The sequence below is a fragment of the Leptodactylus fuscus genome, chromosome 1, assembly GCF_031893055.1.
Source record: "Leptodactylus fuscus isolate aLepFus1 chromosome 1, aLepFus1.hap2, whole genome shotgun sequence".
Lineage (NCBI taxonomy): Eukaryota > Metazoa > Chordata > Amphibia > Anura > Leptodactylidae > Leptodactylus > Leptodactylus fuscus.
Window position 1 is genome coordinate 334,503,934 of NC_134265.1, and position 17,659 is coordinate 334,521,592.

At 43.3% G+C, this 17,659-nt stretch overlaps 1 protein-coding gene across 1 annotated transcript in view; it reads left to right on the forward strand.

Annotated features, from left to right (window-relative positions):
- The first annotated feature begins 385 nt into the window (after window positions 1–385).
- The window catches only part of CTBP1 (C-terminal binding protein 1), a 195,813-nt gene continuing 178,539 nt past the window's right edge, over window positions 386–17,659 (forward strand). The window contains exons 1-2 of the mRNA XM_075261128.1: window positions 386–541; window positions 13,055–13,153. Of these exons, the coding sequence (XP_075117229.1) occupies window positions 484–541; window positions 13,055–13,153 (157 nt within the window). The 5' untranslated portion in view covers window positions 386–483. The remainder of the gene's footprint in view (window positions 542–13,054; window positions 13,154–17,659) is intronic.

Sequence of the window (17,659 nt, forward strand, 5' to 3'; positions counted from 1 at the left end):
ATAGCTTGTGGCCAATGATGGCATTTTTCTGTAAAATAGCACCCATGTGTTTTTACTGTCATACACCCTACATCTCATCGGATCCCCAATGTCCAGACTCTTGTCCTCTTATCCTATGGGTTGGTGATAAATAAGAAAACCCTATTGCAGGAGATTTGGAGAAAAATTGAGCACAATGGTGAGGGTGCTGGGAGCTAGACCCCCATTAATCAGATATTGATGACTTATCCCAATGGAAGACCATCAATATTTCAGCCTTGGAAACCCCCTTTAAGATGGTCTCCATTTGTGTGTTCATTTGGTTCTGAAGGACATTTGAAGGCGTTTTGAAGGTCAAGATGTTATGGACATTAATAGTTTTCTTTTTCTTTGCAGGTACGGTAATTTTCTACTTGAAGAACCAAGGTTATATTTTCTTTGGTGGACTACTCTTGAACCAGTAGTGGAAAACTGCCTGGGGACAACTGGTGGCTCCCGAGTCTCATGTCTCTCATGGACAAACACAAAGTGAAGCGCCAGAGATTAGATCGGATATTTGAAGGTGATTTCTTCAGAAAATGTTATTGGAATTTTGAAACTAACAGAATAATTAACTTTGAACCAGGTCCGTAAATTTAGAAATCGCCAAACTTTTGAAGGTCTTAAATCTAGGAACGGACTAGGATTTCTGAAATAGGTTCATAAATTTAGAAATGGTCAAAATAAATCCAAACCCTTGGAATGGCCAAAATAGGTTCTAGATCTAGAAATGTCCAAAATAGGTCCTTAAATCTAAAAATGATCAAAAATGGGCCTAATAGTTAAAATAGGTCCTTAATCTAGCAATGGCCAAAATGGGTCCTTAATCTAGGAATGTTCAGGGTCAAAATAGGTCCTAAATCTCCAGGAATGACTCAAACAGGTCCTAAATTTAGAAATGGATAAAATTGGTCCTAGACCCCAAAAAATCCTAAATCTAGGAATGGCCATAATACATGCATAAATTAAGGAGTGGTCAAAATAGGTCCTAAATCTAGTAGGTCCTAAATAGTTTCAAAATGAGACATAAAAGCCTGAAATCTGGCCTGGTATGTGCCTGGGTAGGATGTGCCAGAGCACAAGCTTCAGGTAGGACTACTTATCTCTACCCTTTGCATGTCCTTCAAGCTTGGTAGGTACCAAATAGGTCAAAGTCTTGTTTCTTTTTGGTACATTGGTGACTTGAACCCAATGAGTCAGACAATCCAACCTAAATCGTCCGGTTTATCCAACATAATTCTAGAATGGCACACTTTAGGTTAACCATAGATGACCCAATTTGTACCCAATTTGATGGCTTAAACCAACTGGTGAAATTGAGGAGACAATGGAGACCATAGTAGACTGGGGAAAAGGTCTTGTTGTCTGTGAGACATCTGACCATAAGTAATGACATGACATGACACTAAATTTCTACAATGAACCATACCAGGACTATTCCCCCTTTAAATAAAGTACATAGGTGACTTCATCTTTCTGGCCAATATTTCCCTTTAAATTATGTAGTTATTGCTAAGCAGTGACATGCTATGAACTTAATATTCCTTCAATTTCTCTGCTTATTCTCATGTGCTACTTATCTGTATAAATGTGAGATTTATTGCACGTTTCATCTATAATATTCATCACAGCGCTGTAATTGAATTTGTAGAATTTTACACAAAATGAATATCAAGTTGCAGCTGAAATTCTAATTTAATATGCATACATTCTCCAGATAGAAAATAAACAATGAAAAACTGGGGAAAATAATCATTCCAGACGGCTGTCTACTCAACTGAGCCATGAAAACGTGTCATTTGAAAAATTGCGTATTCTTGTAAAATGAATGGCTTTGTTTTTATTATCCTCTATTAATATAGCATCAACATATTACATGGCGCTATACAGAGAAGTCACTAATCCATACGGCTGCCTGTCCCCACTGGAGCTTACAAAACTAATTTATCAAGCAAAGGTGCATGTGTCATCTAAAGCTAAGTTTCTCAAACTGTGGTGTGTGTACCTCGGGGGCGGGTCTACCATGACTCTCTTAAAGGAAGAGTGTCACCAAAACCCAGCATATAAACCCAGCCCTGCAGATACACAGGTTATGGTCTCCTGAATCAAACGGTGTTTTCCCCATGTGAATCCGTGCCCCCATTGTCGAGATACTGCCCTTTTTGTCAATATGCAAATGAGCTAATTGGAGTGATATCTCAGCAATGAAGCCACCAATTTGCAAGAGGAAAACACCATTTGATTCTGGAAACCTACACCTATCTACCTGCAGGGTTGGTTTCATATGCTGGGTTCTAGTGAAAGACCCCCTTTAAAGGTCACAGGAGTGAGATCCAAATGATCAATGACCAGTTGGCTGTCGTAGATATTATGCAGAGTGTCCCTGAAGAAAATAAAGACAATTAATACAATATTACAAATATATTATAAAATAATAGAAATAAAAATCTACCAATAAATCCAGTATTGCTCAGTCAGAGGCAGAACAAACAATGACATCACAGGTGACATCTTCTTTGATCTTCTCCCTTTTCTTTTCCATTTGGCCCAAACCATCTTGATGACTTCTCTTGTCCATGGCTGGTCTCTGCAGAGTTTTCCACCTGGATGTTTTTTAACTATAGTAATGGGGATCCTCACGAGATTAATTTTGGGAATAATTGTAAGGTTCTCCTGCAATTTTCGGTCCCAGTGTCTTGATGTTGGTGAACCCCAGGCCTCAACAAGGACCACATGGCTTATGACATTGTTGAAAGTGTGGCTGAAGACTGGACACTGCGAAAGATGACTTGAGGCCAAGGAGAGATGAGGAAAGAGGAATACCTGTGAATTTTTGTTTTGTCTCCCCTAGACCAACAATAATTTATAGTAATAACTTATACTACTTATAATATCAGTTCATGGGTGATAAACCCTAAAAGTTTGGGTTTCGACAATGGTTCATGGGTGATGAACCTCAAAAAGTTGGGGTTCAACCAAACTCAAAATTTTTGGAAACCTACCTCCTTACGTAATGACGTAACTAGGAATGGCGGGGCCCCCAGGCGAACTTTTGACATGGGGCCCCCCCTTCCAACACCGAAGACCCTCCTACACATTCCTGCGCACTCTATTATGCCCCATGGTGGCCCCTGCACAGTATTATCCCCAATAGTGGCCCCTGCACACAGTATTATGTCCCTTAGTGGCCCCTGCACACAGTATTATCCCCAATAGTGGCCCCTGCACACAGTATTATCCCCAAAGTCGCCCCTGCACACAGTATTATCCCCCATAGTGGCCCCTGCACACAGTATTATCCCCCATAGTGGCCCCTGCACACAGTATTATCCCTATAGTCGCCCCTGCACACAGTATTATCCCCCATAGTGGCCCCTGCACACAGTATTATCCCCCATAGTGGCCCCTGCACACAGTATTATCCCCATAGTGGCCCCTGCACACAGTATTATCCCCCATAGTGGCCCCTGCACACAGTATTATCCCCCATAGTGGCCCCTGCACACAGTATTATCCCCATAGTCGCCCCTGCACACAGTATTATCCCCCATAGTGGCCCCTGCACACAGTATTATCCCCATAGTGGCCCCTGCACACAGTATTATCCCCATAGTGGCCCCTGCACACAGTATTATCCCCCATAGTGTCCCCTGCACACAGTATTATCCCCCATAGTGGCCCCTGCACACAGTATTATCCCCATAGTGGCCCCTGCACACAGTATTATCCCCCATAGTGGCCCCTGCACACAGTATTATCCCCCATAGTGGCCCCTGCACACAGTATTATCCCCATAGTGGCCCCTGCACACAGTATTATCCCCCATAGTGGCCCCTGCACACAGTATTATCCCCATAGTGGCCCCTGCACACAGTATTATCCCCATAGTGGCCCCTGCACACAGTATTATCCCCCATAGTGTCCCCTGCACACAGTATTATCCCCCATAGTGGCCCCTGCACACAGTATTATCCCTATAGTCGCCCCTGCACACAGTATTATCCCCCATAGTGGCCCCTGCACACAGTATTATCCCCCATAGTGGCCCCTGCACACAGTATTATCCCCATAGTGGCCCCTGCACACAGTATTATCCCCCATAGTGGCCCCTGCACACAGTATTATCCCCCATAGTGGCCCCTGCACACAGTATTATCCCCATAGTCGCCCCTGCACACAGTATTATCCCCCATAGTGGCCCCTGCACACAGTATTATCCCCATAGTGGCCCCTGCACACAGTATTATCCCCATAGTGGCCCCTGCACACAGTATTATCCCCCATAGTGTCCCCTGCACACAGTATTATCCCCCATAGTGGCCCCTGCACACAGTATTATCCCCCATAGTGGCCCCTGCACACAGTATTATCCCCCATAGTGGCCCCTGCACACAGTATTATCCCCCATAGTGGCCCCTGCACACAGTATTATGTCCCACTGTGGACACCCATAAACAATTATTATACTCTGGAGTCTTTTCAGACCCCAGAGTATAATAATCGGAGACCCAGGGGGAGAAAAACATAAAAAAACCCCTCTGTTACCTATCTCCCGTCTCCTACGCTATCGGCCTCCAAAGTAGTCCATCCTCAATGACGTCAGACATCACATGACCTGGGACGCAGGCCGGGGTCATGAGATGTCAGACAACTGGGCCGAAGTGGATCGTGGAGAGGTAAGTAACAGTGTTTTTTATGTTTCTTACCTCTCCCAGTCCACCAATCATTATACTCGGGGGTCTTTTCAGACCCCCGAGTATAATGATAGCAGCGGTAGCGGCTGTCACCAGGCCCCTAATGTTCCGGGCCCTGTGACAGCTGCCTCCGCTGCTATGACAGTAGTTACGCTACTGTCCTTACGATCTGGCTGTCTCATCTCTAATCCTCACCTTCTTTATTATTACAATCTCCTCATACATAGAGCAAATGTAAAAAGAGCTTTCTGACTTATAGTAAAAAGACTGTATGGTCCTGTTCACACGGCGGAATCTGCTCTGAAATCAGCAGCAGATTCCGCTCTGATTCTGTCACCCATTTTCAATTAGGCCCAGGGGACAAAAATGAAGAGGCGCAACATGTCCACCACAAATTCTTCCTCATTTTCCTAGGTCTGAACAGGCCCTTTGACAGGATTATGAGGGTCTATAAGGATGTCACCACTGTGTGTACGGTATAGCGCTATAATTTTAAGAGTATCATTCTCTATTTCAATTCCTCCAATAAGGGTCCAAATTTTTTTTTTACCCAGAGGCTTTCACGGACCTTCCCGTCCCTACGTTTATGGGTGACTACAGTTAAATGACTTGACCACATTACTTGACCACTTATTCGTATATATATATATATATATATATATATATATATATATATATATATATATACAGTATTTTCGCCGTTCGGATCCCGCGTGATGAAATTACAGACACGATTATGAAGTTTCCTTTTCTCGTATTGCGGATTAAGTATTGGAAAGTTGGAAGAGAAAACATCTGACATATGTGGCTCTCAGAAGTTTTGCATTGCAATGTCATTACCCTCCTCCCAACACGAGCCTCGCAGACAAATGGTGTCCATATACTAAATTACATTAGGGCCTTTAATAGACGCAAAGGGGGTGAAGTCATACAGAAGAGTCAGTCATGTTTTTTCTTCGAAATCTTTTACTTGTCTCCTGGGATCTAAAATTGAAAAATTTCCACATATCCTAATATCCAGCCCATCATCCCGGGATACACGTCTGAGACTATTACGACATAGCGCTTGTGTTGTAAGAATCACGTGACATTGGGTTCACTATAGTAGGATGTGGCTTCAAGGAACAGCTGGACTAAGACTAGCATATGTTTTGATGTCTGATCCTCTGTAGGGGGTCGTGTTATATTAAATATTGGCGCCAATGTATGGCGAGACGTAACTCTACCCCGCTTCTATCTAAGGGTAAAGGGTATCTCTCTCCGAGGGCCATAGTGTTTTATAAAACATGACTGTCTCCACATCCCCTACTTTACTGGTTTGTATTTTAAAGGAGAATTATGTCCCTGTTTTTCTTCCTCCTATAACTGACATATCCGTGAACTCACAATTCCCAAAATGAACCCATTTCCTTGAACCCATCTACAGCTGCTCGATATTAATTTTACGACATATGTTCATGCATTAAAACCATACTAGCCAACTCTCCCGAAATTTCAGGTTGGTCGCCGAAAAAAAGAGGTGACCTCCTGGACTCTCAGATGAGCAGGCTAATCTCCCTGCCCTGGAATCTTGTGTGAGATTTGGGCAATTTATGTACAGGTCATTCCCAAAAAAGGGCACATTTCGTACCCACACAACAAAAAAAAGGGAATCTGACCACACCCATAAGGTTGCAGCAATGTAAAGAGAGGGGTGTGGACTGTCTCCTGTCCTCTGATATTGGTGGTATTATATACTGCTAGAATGATGACAGTACGCTGAATTCCGCTTTGCCAGTAGGAGTCTGGGTGCCGGAGATATCGGTACCATTAGTTTCAGCACCAATATTCCTCCACTGTCAGAAGGGCAGTGTCTTCACTGGGCCATCAGGAGTGCCCTTCCAACAGTATTCTTCTGTAGCCTTGTAATCACAGTTGTGAGGCTGAGCAGTAAGGCTCGCCCTTCTGACAGTGGAGGGATATTGGTGCCGAAACTAATGGCACCAATATCTCCGCACCTGGGCACAAATCGGTATATAATACCACCGATCTCAGTGGACTTTAAAAGGTTCACTTTAAGGGTAGGCCATCAATTTGTAAAAAAAAAAATGATATCCCCTTTAAATAGAAACATTTAAGTCTCAACCATGGACCCCTGGGATGCCCCTGTACCTCACTGGCCTGCCCCCTTAGGGGTGGTGTTTTGTAAGCCCTGTAAGTTTTCTGGGACCGTCCCACTAAATTGAGGACAATTGAAAACTATGCTATAGCATGGCCATGGTGTAGGAATTGTGATGTGGTTGGGTCGTTTCTTTTTATTTATTACATGTTTTTAGACAGATGGATGGGCAGGCAGGAGCAGAGTGTCAGTCAGACAGGTAGGGAGACAAATGGATGGGCAGGCAGGAGCAGAGTGTCAGTCAGACAGGCGGGCAGACAGATGGATGGGCAGGCAGGAGCAGAGTGTCAGTCAGACAGTTAGGGAGACAAATGGATGGGCAGGCAGGAGCAGAGTGTCAGTCAGACAGGCGGGCAGACAGATGGATGGGCAGGCAGGAGCAGAGTGTCGGTCAGACAGGTGGGCAGACAAATGGATGGGCAGGCAGGAGCAGAGTGTCAGTCAGACAGGTGGGCAGACAAATGGATGGGCAAGCAGGAGCAGAGTGTCAGTCAGATGTATAAGTAGCAGAGTATCAGATGGACAGGAAAATGCAGTATAAGTACGGTAGTGGAGGTTCTCAAACAAAGTCTAGGGGTGCTGTACAACTAGGGGGCGCTGTTTCTTACATTCTTACCTATTGATTACATTCCATAATTCAGCTTATTGAAAATGACCTTTCATTTCTTAAAATGACCTTTTCTTTTTTCTTTTGACATTTCCATGTTCTGTGTGATCTATAGTGACAGGTCTGTGACATTCAGAATGTAGTCAGCGATCCTATATACTGTACGGTAAAGGACACATCCGCACATCCATGTGTTTCATCCTCCTAGTGACACGTTTACCGTCCATATCTCGGTGCAGATGAAATGTGATCATATAGTGTGACCTGAAGCTAATTTTACAGCATACTGTCAGGTATCAGTATATAGCTGCTGATATGGAGAGTCACATTTTTTTTTCTTTATTTCCTTTTATCAATATTTTACTTTTCTATAAAATTGTTACATTTTATATAGGACATATTTCTATAATGTAAGAGAAGAAGAAGAAGAAGGGGAGTAATCTCTGCCATTTAATCTTCATGGCCTCATGAGTTGTGCGCCAGAAGATTGACCCCACCAATCTGATATTAAATGGGCCACATGATCAAAAAGAGTTCCACTTCCTCTTCTCAGGAAGTGACATCATGTCCATTGGTCAAATGACCATTCCTGAATGTGATGTCATTTCCTGAGAAGAGCGCTTTATATATGAAAGCAGCCTTGTGTTTCTAATCCTAGATAACCCCATGGATGGCCTATGTAAGGATAGTCTCGCATTATTATATAGTCCCACAACAACTCTTTACCTCTTTCCCTACCCTATACCACTAGAGATGCTGACATTAACTCATTCCCTGACTTAGAATATCAGGGGTTCTTACATTCACCACTTCACTGTTGTAGACTACCGGGCAAGATTACATCAACACTTTACTTGCCAACATTTTGCGCTGGCTACTCCTCTTTTTGGATTTGACCAAGTCATATAAAAAAAGTGACAGATGCAGGTAGCATACCCTTGGGCCTACTTTTCCTATAACCTCTCCTAGAAATGTTCACATTTACCCAGTTTTGTTCTAAACCACCAGGGATTCTGACAATAACGCCCTTCCCTGTCCTAGTTTACCAAGGATGACCCTTTTACTGCTCTACACCACTAAGGATGTTAACATTAACTACCATACCTACCCTAGACCACCAGGGAAAATTACATTAACTGACTGACTGTTGTAGGCCACAGAGACGGTTACATTAACCCCCTTCACTGTCCTAGGTCACCAAGGATGCTAACATTAACTAACATACCTACCCTAGACCACCAGGGAAGATTACATTAACTCACTGACTGTTGTAGGCCACAGAGACGGTTACATTAACCCCATTTACTGTCCTAGGTCACCAAGGATGCTAACATTAACTACCATACCTACCCTAGACCACCAGGGAAGATTACATTAACTCACTGACTGTTGTAGGCCACAGAGACGGTTACATTAACCCCCTTTACTGTCCTAGATCACCAAGGATGATTAACCTTTGTGCAAGGATGCTAACATTACCCACCATACCTGCCCTAGACCACTAGGGAATATTACATTAGCCCACTGACTGTTATAGACCACGAGGGAGTTTACATTTAACTCTTTCCTTACCCTAGGCCATCTGGGTTGCTCATTTTAACCCCTTCCTTGCCCTAAATCACCAGGAATTTTGGCGCTGACTCCATACATAGATCACCAAGAAAGTTGACAATTGCCCCATAATTTTGTTGGTTTTAACCCTTTCAGTACATATAAAAAGAAAAAAAAAGGTCTTGGCGAAGCCACCCACACCCCTCCAACACCATGCATCCTTTTAATCCAGCCCTTCTGTACATTAAGCTGACATTTATCTCCCCGTGTGACTGGTGAATGTGATAAATTTTAGAAAGGAAGAATTATTCTGTTGGAAATGTTCGGTTACTTCGCTGAATTTCTTCTTTTGAAGGATGGAGAACCATTGTTTGTCAGATAATCTGCCAGCATCAGCAGTAGCTGCCATTAGTCTTCTGGAAGCAGAGGACACACCGTACATATCATAGAGAATAAATAGCGCACAAGGCCGAGGTAATGTTTTTGTTAACATATATTCCAGACATCAGGACAGGAGGGAGGATTATTGTGCTATGAGCCTGTCACTTACACGTGGAAGGGTTGGGCTGTTAGAGAATTATGATCTGCATAAGAGCCAATGTTACCACTGGGGATCAAGGGAAAAAAAATGATATTAAGATGTTGCAAATACATAAAATAAAGCTCAGGACCAATTTTTAGAATTAATAAAATTGTCCTAAACAGGTCATTTAATGAAGATCTTTCTCCACCTCCACCTTCTCCAGCTACTTCCATCCTTCAATAGGTTCCACTCCACTGATTCTGTTGCAGTTGGAATTTTTTCTCTAGCCCCCACCATTCCTGAGTAATCATTCTTGTTATTTTCAGCATGATTCTATTCTATATACCTGTATTATCAGGTGGGCGGTCCTTGGCTGCAGCAGGAGAACAGAGACCGCCTACTTGACAGTAGAGAGAATAATGTTGCTGCAACTAACAGAAGCGATTGCTCAGGAATGGTGGGGGTTAGAGAAAAAATTCCAACTTTACCAGAATCAGTGGAATGGCAACTATTGAAGTGTGCAAAGAGTTGGAGTTGATGAAAGGTCCTCTTCACAGGAGAGAGGATAAGTGTGCAATTTCTGGGTTTATCAAGAGGGCAGAGACCCAATTGCCCCCTAAAGCCTCCAGTGTGCTTGTATTCACTTAATTCTTCCCCAGTAAATGGAGAACCAGTCATGCAAGGGCACTGGCACACAATCCACCAGGATGATTTAGGGGGACTTTTGTTCCCCCGTCCTCTTTAGCACTGCGTTTGAGTCCCCAGCGAATGGGCACATTCCCTGTCCTGTGTATAGGGGGATAAGTGGCCATAATGGCACAACGCCTTTAACACCCAGTTTTACTTACACTTTTGTAATGGAACGGCATTCCTTCAGAGAGATCACAGGAGCTATTCCACTGCCAGACCAGCCAGGAGCCTTCTAAAGGCTCTCATACATGCCATAGGACCATTGCCATTGAGCTCTGCCTGAGGACTGTAGTATTGTAGTAGATGATATCAGCAATCTAATGATTAGAGATAAGCGAGTAGTATTTGATTGAGTAGGTATTCGATCGAATACTACGGTATTTGAAATATTCTTACTCGATCGAATACTACTAGCTATTCGCAATAAATATTCAATTTAGAACCAGCGTTGATTGGCCGAATGCTATACAGTGTATAGCATTCGGCAAATCAACGCTGGTTCTGCAACAGGCTCGTCCTTGCTAGTCAGGAGAGCTGGCAGCTTGCTGTTACGAGGGAGCTGACTTTTTCTCATAGAAATGCATTGACCAGCGTTGATTGGCCAGTGTACAGCATTCGGCCAATCAACGCTGGCTCTGCCGGAGGCTCGTCTGTGAGGAGGCGGAGTCTAAGATCGGACCACAATGGAGACTGCTGTGGTTCGATCTTAGACTCCGCCTCCTCACAGACGAGCCTCTGGCAGAGCCAGAGTTGATTGGCCGAATGCTGTACACTGGCCAATCAACGCTGGTCAATTCATTCCTATGAGAAAAAGTAAGCTCCCTCGTAACAGCAAGCTGCCAGCTCTCCCGACTAGTAAAGACGAGCGTGCTGCAGAACCAGCGTTGATTTGCTGCAGGCTCGTCTTTGCTAGTCGGGAGAGCTGGCAGCGTGCGGTTACGAGGGACCTTACTTTTTATCAGCGCAACTGCAAGCACTGTGCAGTTAAAGCGCACGGACCCCATAGACTATAATGGGGTCCGTGCGCTTTAACTGCACTTCACTCCTCCTAAACACTCTCCTCTTGCTACTCATGGACTTGGTGACTCTCCTTTAGTCGAATAGTGGTTTCCCCTGAAACAAGCATTTTTCCCATAGACTATAATGGGATTCAATATTGAGGCTGTACTCGAAACGAATATCGAATCTCGAATATCTCACTGTTCGCTCATCTCTAGTAATGATTATAAATTTATGCCCCAAGTGAAGATTAGAATAGCTGGAAAAATGTTTTAAAAATCTAAAAATAAATATATAAAACATAACAAAATAAATAAATAAATAAATACATAAACATATTAGACATCTCCACGTCCAATGCCTGTACACTTAAATATATACCGTCAAGGATCAAAATATACAAAAATATGAAAAAGTTACAGGTGTCAGAATATGGCAAAACGCTGAATTTTTTCCCAAAGTTTTTAAAAGGTTTAACGCATTACAAAACCTGTATAAATTATGGAAAAGTTGACAGCAAGTAGAGATTAATTTAAAGTCATTTAATAGCCCAAAGTGAACAGGACGGGTAAGTACTAGAAAATAAGGTGTCAATGGAGAACGGGCCAGAACCCAGCCCCATTATAGACGCCCATTGTAGTTTTTTTTAATGAGGTCCCATTCATTTATATACGCCGTTTGTTGCATTACTGTGGAATACATAACCTTATCCAATGTATATTATGGCTTTGCATTATCTAGTACTTTGTACTTTACACTGCATTATATTTTTAAGGCACTAGATGGTGCCAGGATAACATGATTTATTGCCATCTAGCGCCACACAAGTAAGTTAAGGTAGAACTCCGGGTCTGGTATCTTAGTCTATGTAGCAGTTACTGTCTTAGTTTATTAGGTCTATAATATAAATTAGCACTACATTCACCAGAAAAGCTGCAGTGTAAAGCATTGGGGACGAAGGAGATACATCGCAGACTACTTCTACAATACAGCCAAGCTACAGTAGTTTCCAAGTAGAGCAAACATTGAAGGAAATAACTAGTTAATATCCAAAGGGAGAGAATTCTGTCTAATTGATAAAATTAATTGTATAAATTAGAAGAACAAAAATGTCGGTTTTATGTCATTCTAACACTTTAGTAAGTACTGATAACAATGCATTCATATTGCTGAGTATACAGGATTCTTTGCAGCAGCTGTAAAATGAGCCTGCTTTATAAACCATGATTGTATTTCTGTTTTGCTGACATCTAGTGGCCAAAAGGAAAAGTTCAATAGTGTATGAACACTGCTGGCAAATCTGATAGACTATCTAGGACCTGTCATCAGGTGTGTAAAGCCTAATAACCTTATCTGATCAGTGCTGAGCATTTTGGTGTTTGATTTATACAAATCTGTTCAGCCAATCCAAAGGTATAAGCCCTTTCAGTGTTGATGCAAACTAGGGTCTATTAGTCAAGTGGGCGGTAACACTGCAATTTCTCAAGGGGTGTGTGCTTTATGCCATGCAGTGTTACCACCCAACAATAACAGGGCTTATATCTTTGGAATGGCTGAATGGCTTTGGATAAAAAAAACACCAACATGTTCAGGGTGACAGAATCGGTCAGATGATGCATGTCATTGGATTTTTCAGGATTTTTAAGTGCACTTGAAGCGGAGCATATATCATACATTTAGTGATTTTTGTATATCTGTCCTCTCAGGCCTTCACTTGGCGTAACTGTGAACAAAAAAACGTGATGTATGAACAGTAGTTGACCATGAAGTATGTGGAATAGTGATGGATCCATTTTCCCTCTTCTGTATTGCAGCTCCATACCCTCTGGCCTGGAGGGCTCAGCATGCTCTGGCCCCTTCATCTGGAAGCAACGCAACCCCTTGGTCAATGATGAGAAGTTCTCCAGAGGCAGGTAAACAATGGCTTCCTATTATATTCCTAAGTGGTAGTTATTGCATAGTAGGTTCCTTTCCCTTTTTGATGGTATTTCTATTTTCATTTCCATGCAGCAATCTATATGTAAAAATCCTTAATTTTGCAGTTTTCACATTGGCCATTGCGCTAGCAATTGGCTAACATTGCCTGTAAATTACAGCTTGTGCTATGTACACTAAGGAAACAGTCAGCAGTCATTATATTACCATTACAGGTAGTCTTATTATGAAAGGTAACATCTCTATTGTAAAGCTATAACCCAGGATCACACCATAGTAAAGGTATATACCATCGCCCTCCTCTTCTCTTCTACCCCCTCCCTGCACAGTGACCTCCGCATACGATACAGAAATCTCTCATGTCGTGTGTCAGTCCATTCTGATGGTGTTATGGACCTGATGAAATAATATTCACCGTTAGGCCCCGTTCCCACAGAGTAACCCACCGCTAATTTAGACACGTAAACACGTGTCAGAGTGAGGCGCTTCAAAACAGATCCCATTGACTTCATTGGGTGCCGGCTTACATGTGCTACACATTGAAATCAATGGGAGGCTTTATAACCAATTGATTTCAATGTGTAGCACGCGTAAGCTGGTACCCATTGAAGTCAATGGGATCTGTTTTGAAGCTCCTCGCTCTGACACGTGTTTACGTGTCTAAATGAGCGGTGCGTTACTCCACGCCTAAGTCTTGGGTAACTAGAATCCCCAGGTACCGAGGTAAAAACAGTCTTGAGTGTACAACGTTCTCCTAACCGGAGTGGAACCAGGCCCCGGAGTTCTTCACCAGAGCTCCTGATGATGGAGTTGGACTTGGTAAAATCCAGGACCCAGAATCGCTACTGCCCAGAGAGCGCGACAAACCAAGCGAACCCCAAGTTGAGAGGACCCAGAAAAACCCAGACACTAACCTTCAGTGAATGAAGTTCAGGAGAGCAGGTCAGCACGGACAGAAGTTGTACAGGGTAGTTGGCAATCCAGAGGTCAAAGCAGGACCCAAGGGAAGCCAAAGCCTAGTCAATCAATCCGAGTCAGTTCACAGGAGGTCACGTGGTAGCAGGAGGGAGAGACAGAAGCGTAGTCAGGAGCGCCGGGTCATACACAGAAGGTTGCGGAGTAGCCAATACAGGAGTCAGATGGGAGAGGTCAGGAAATGTCAAAGGTCTTGCACAGGAGGTCAGCTAAATGCCAAGTCACGAGATTCAAGAGGAGGTCGTCTGTAAAGCAAGCCGGGATCATACACATACAGGCAGGTGATCAGGAGTACAGGGACAGCTAGTCAAAGGAACGGTGTGGAGCTGATTCCACAGGAAAAAACAAATAACCAGCAGCGGGCCAAGGCCAGAAAGGAGCCTAAATAGCCTCTGGCCCGCCGCTGACCCCCCAACCCCACCCCAGAAGCAGAGGTCCTGTCACTAGAGGGAGACTGGAACCCCCGCAGAGCCAAGTGGAGGTTTCCGGCCCTCCTCCATGAGAGACCGAAGCGCCAGTCTGGTGTTGTCCACAGAACGGGCCAGGAGCCTCCGCGCAACACAGCAGAGACCCTGCTCCGCCCTACAGATGGTTTCTCTTTAACGTTTCCTGTGCAGGTGTCCTGATGTAATGCAAATGTCCGCACCTGCTGATCCAGCAATGTACACTGAACTCTGTAAAGATATTAGAAGAGAATTACTTTCCGAAAATAATATTAAAATGAGAAAAACTGGGTTTCAGTAACTATTTAAGAAAGTAGTGATATCAACTATTAACCCTTTTGCTCCAAGGGGGTTTGGATATTTTGTACCTCTCTTTGCTAGAACAATATATACACCTAACATGTGTAAATAAAACCTATATTAGGAAATAAAAACGACTAAATAATTATCTATCTATCTAATACTGTCTATCTCCTATCTATCTATCTATCTATCTATCTATCTATCTATCTATCTATCTATCTATCTATCTATCTATCTCCTATCCATCTATCTATCTATCTATCTAATATCTATCTATCTATCTATCTATCTATCTATCTAATACTGTCTATCACATTATCTATCTATCTATCTATCTATCTCCTATCTATCTATCTATCTATCTATCTATCTATCTATCTATCTATCTATCTATCTATCTATCACTGTCTATCTATCTATCTATCTATCTATCTCCTATCTATCTATCTATCTATCTATCTATCTATCTATCTATCTATCTATCTATCTATCACTGTCTATCTATCTATCTATCTATCTATCTATCTATCTATCTCCTATCTATCTATCTATCTATCTATCTATCTATCTATCTATCTATCTATCGTTCCATCAGTTTCATTCCAGTGCAACTGGAAATGCTTATTATGCTCTGAGGTCTCTGCAGACCCCAGGGTATAACAAGCAGAGGTCCTGGGGAGGTGGGGAACAATAATAACCCCTGACCTTCCCTCACCTCTCCTGGGCTCCCTTGCGGTGTCCTGTGCTCATTCATTGCATCTTCAGACATCTTACAGCCTTCTGGGTGATATCAGAGACCCCAGAGGACATTAGTGTAAGAGTAGTGATGGACAGGGCATCTCCCATAACAGCGGAGCCGTGCGTGCTGCTTGTCATGGGCCCTGCTCTCTTGCGCACTAGGCCTAACTACAGCTGCTACTTTCTGTTTCAATTATTTTATTACATTTTGCAAGTATAAGAACAGTATAATAGCAACAAATGTGAAAAATGGAAACAAAGTTACAAATTAGGGCGGGTTCACACCTGCGCCCGGTCTCCGCTTTGCAGGTTTTCATCTTCTGCCCGAGAAACTGGACAGGAGACGGAGTCTGGCAGTCAGTTTTCAAACCCATTCATTTGAATGGATTTGCAAAGTGTCCGCCCCTGAGCATCTTCTGCATCACCACGGCGAAACCGGTTTTTTTAACCGGACACAAAGTCGGACATGCAAGACTTTGTGTCCGGTTAAAAAAAAATGGTTTCGTCGCAGAGAGCAGAAAATGCTCACAGGCGCTTACGGGCAAACAATGACTGCCGGTTTCCGTCTCCTGTTCAGTTTCTCGGGCAAAAGACAGAAACCCACAAAGCGGAGACCAGGCGCAGGTGTGAACCCGCCCTTATCTGTCAGGAAATCCAAATCAGCCTATAAGAGCTTTCAGTAAAGAGGACTTCATTGAGAGGCGATGTGTCTGTGTCCTTCATCACCGGTGGGCGGCTTCAGGTGGCAGCCTGGGCACATGGGTGCATTGCCGGGAGCAGATGAGCCGCCATCTTTTCACTGTCTTGGTAGTATCCAGTGCCTGATCACAGTGTCTGATAGGTATCTTCCAGCAGTTCTCCTTTAAAAGGACTGATATGGGGCCAGGGAAAATGAAAAAAAAACAAAACAATAAATATAAAAAATACTCAGGTCCGGTTCACATCTGTCCATGGGTTTCTGTTTTGGGAGTCCGCATAAGTGGTTACCTAAGAAAACCCACGGACCCCATAGACTATAATGGGATCCATGTGGTTTCCGCACAAAAAATGCGAAGAGAAAAGTGCTGCTTGCAGGAGAGGGGAACAGAATGGCCCGAACGCAGATGAGAACCGGGCCTTACCTGTCCTTGGTGCTCCGTTATCTCCCACCACAGTCTGGTCCTTCTGCTCCAGTGTCTTGTTTTGCCGGAAGTCTTCAGGCCAATCAGCAGGAAAAGACACGGGACATCACATGTGACATGTTTGAGTGACTTCCCGCTCCTTTTCTTAGACCACTGATTGGCCGCAACAGCCACGTGTGAGCACCAGGGACAGCAGAGTACCCCTTTAAGGACCAATGTATGTTCTGCCTGAAGGGGACTCATTATAGTTACCCCCCACCTAGAGTGTTTTCTTAACAGATGGAAAAAGTTTGAGTTAAGACTTATGATTTGGAGACAATTTGTTTCCAGAAGGTTCCAGGGCTCCTCTTTGTGTCACTGTTTATCTTGGCGCGGGGCTGTTTACCAGGGCACCGGTCCAGTTGTTCATTTATTGAATGTGAGTTGAACAAATAGAAGCAGCAGAAAAATTATGTAATGAATAGGAAATAGGATAGTCCCAATCTGCATCTGTAACCGATGAACCGCAGCTTTTGTTCCAAAGAAAACAGCTTAGAACGAAACGTAATTCATTATGTGGATGGTACAGAGACCCTTGTCCCATATGAATGTCGCCTGATTGTCAAGTGCCAACCTGGGCACACATGGGCACAGAACAAAGGGATGGGCAAAAATAGCATCCAATTATGTAATGTCCCTTAGGGCACAACAAGGGGGAGGGGAAAGGGGCTAGGGTCTCGAATGCCTCCAGACAGAGTGAAATTATATACAGTACCTATCATGTGGAGGAACGCTGTATACCTAGAGGACAGTGTCGAATTTTCCCGTCAGCTACACAAAGTAAAATACCAAGCACTTAAAGGAAATGTGTCACAAAGATGAGCTACTTTTTAAACAAAGTTTTTGTTTTTTAAGAATTTTTTTT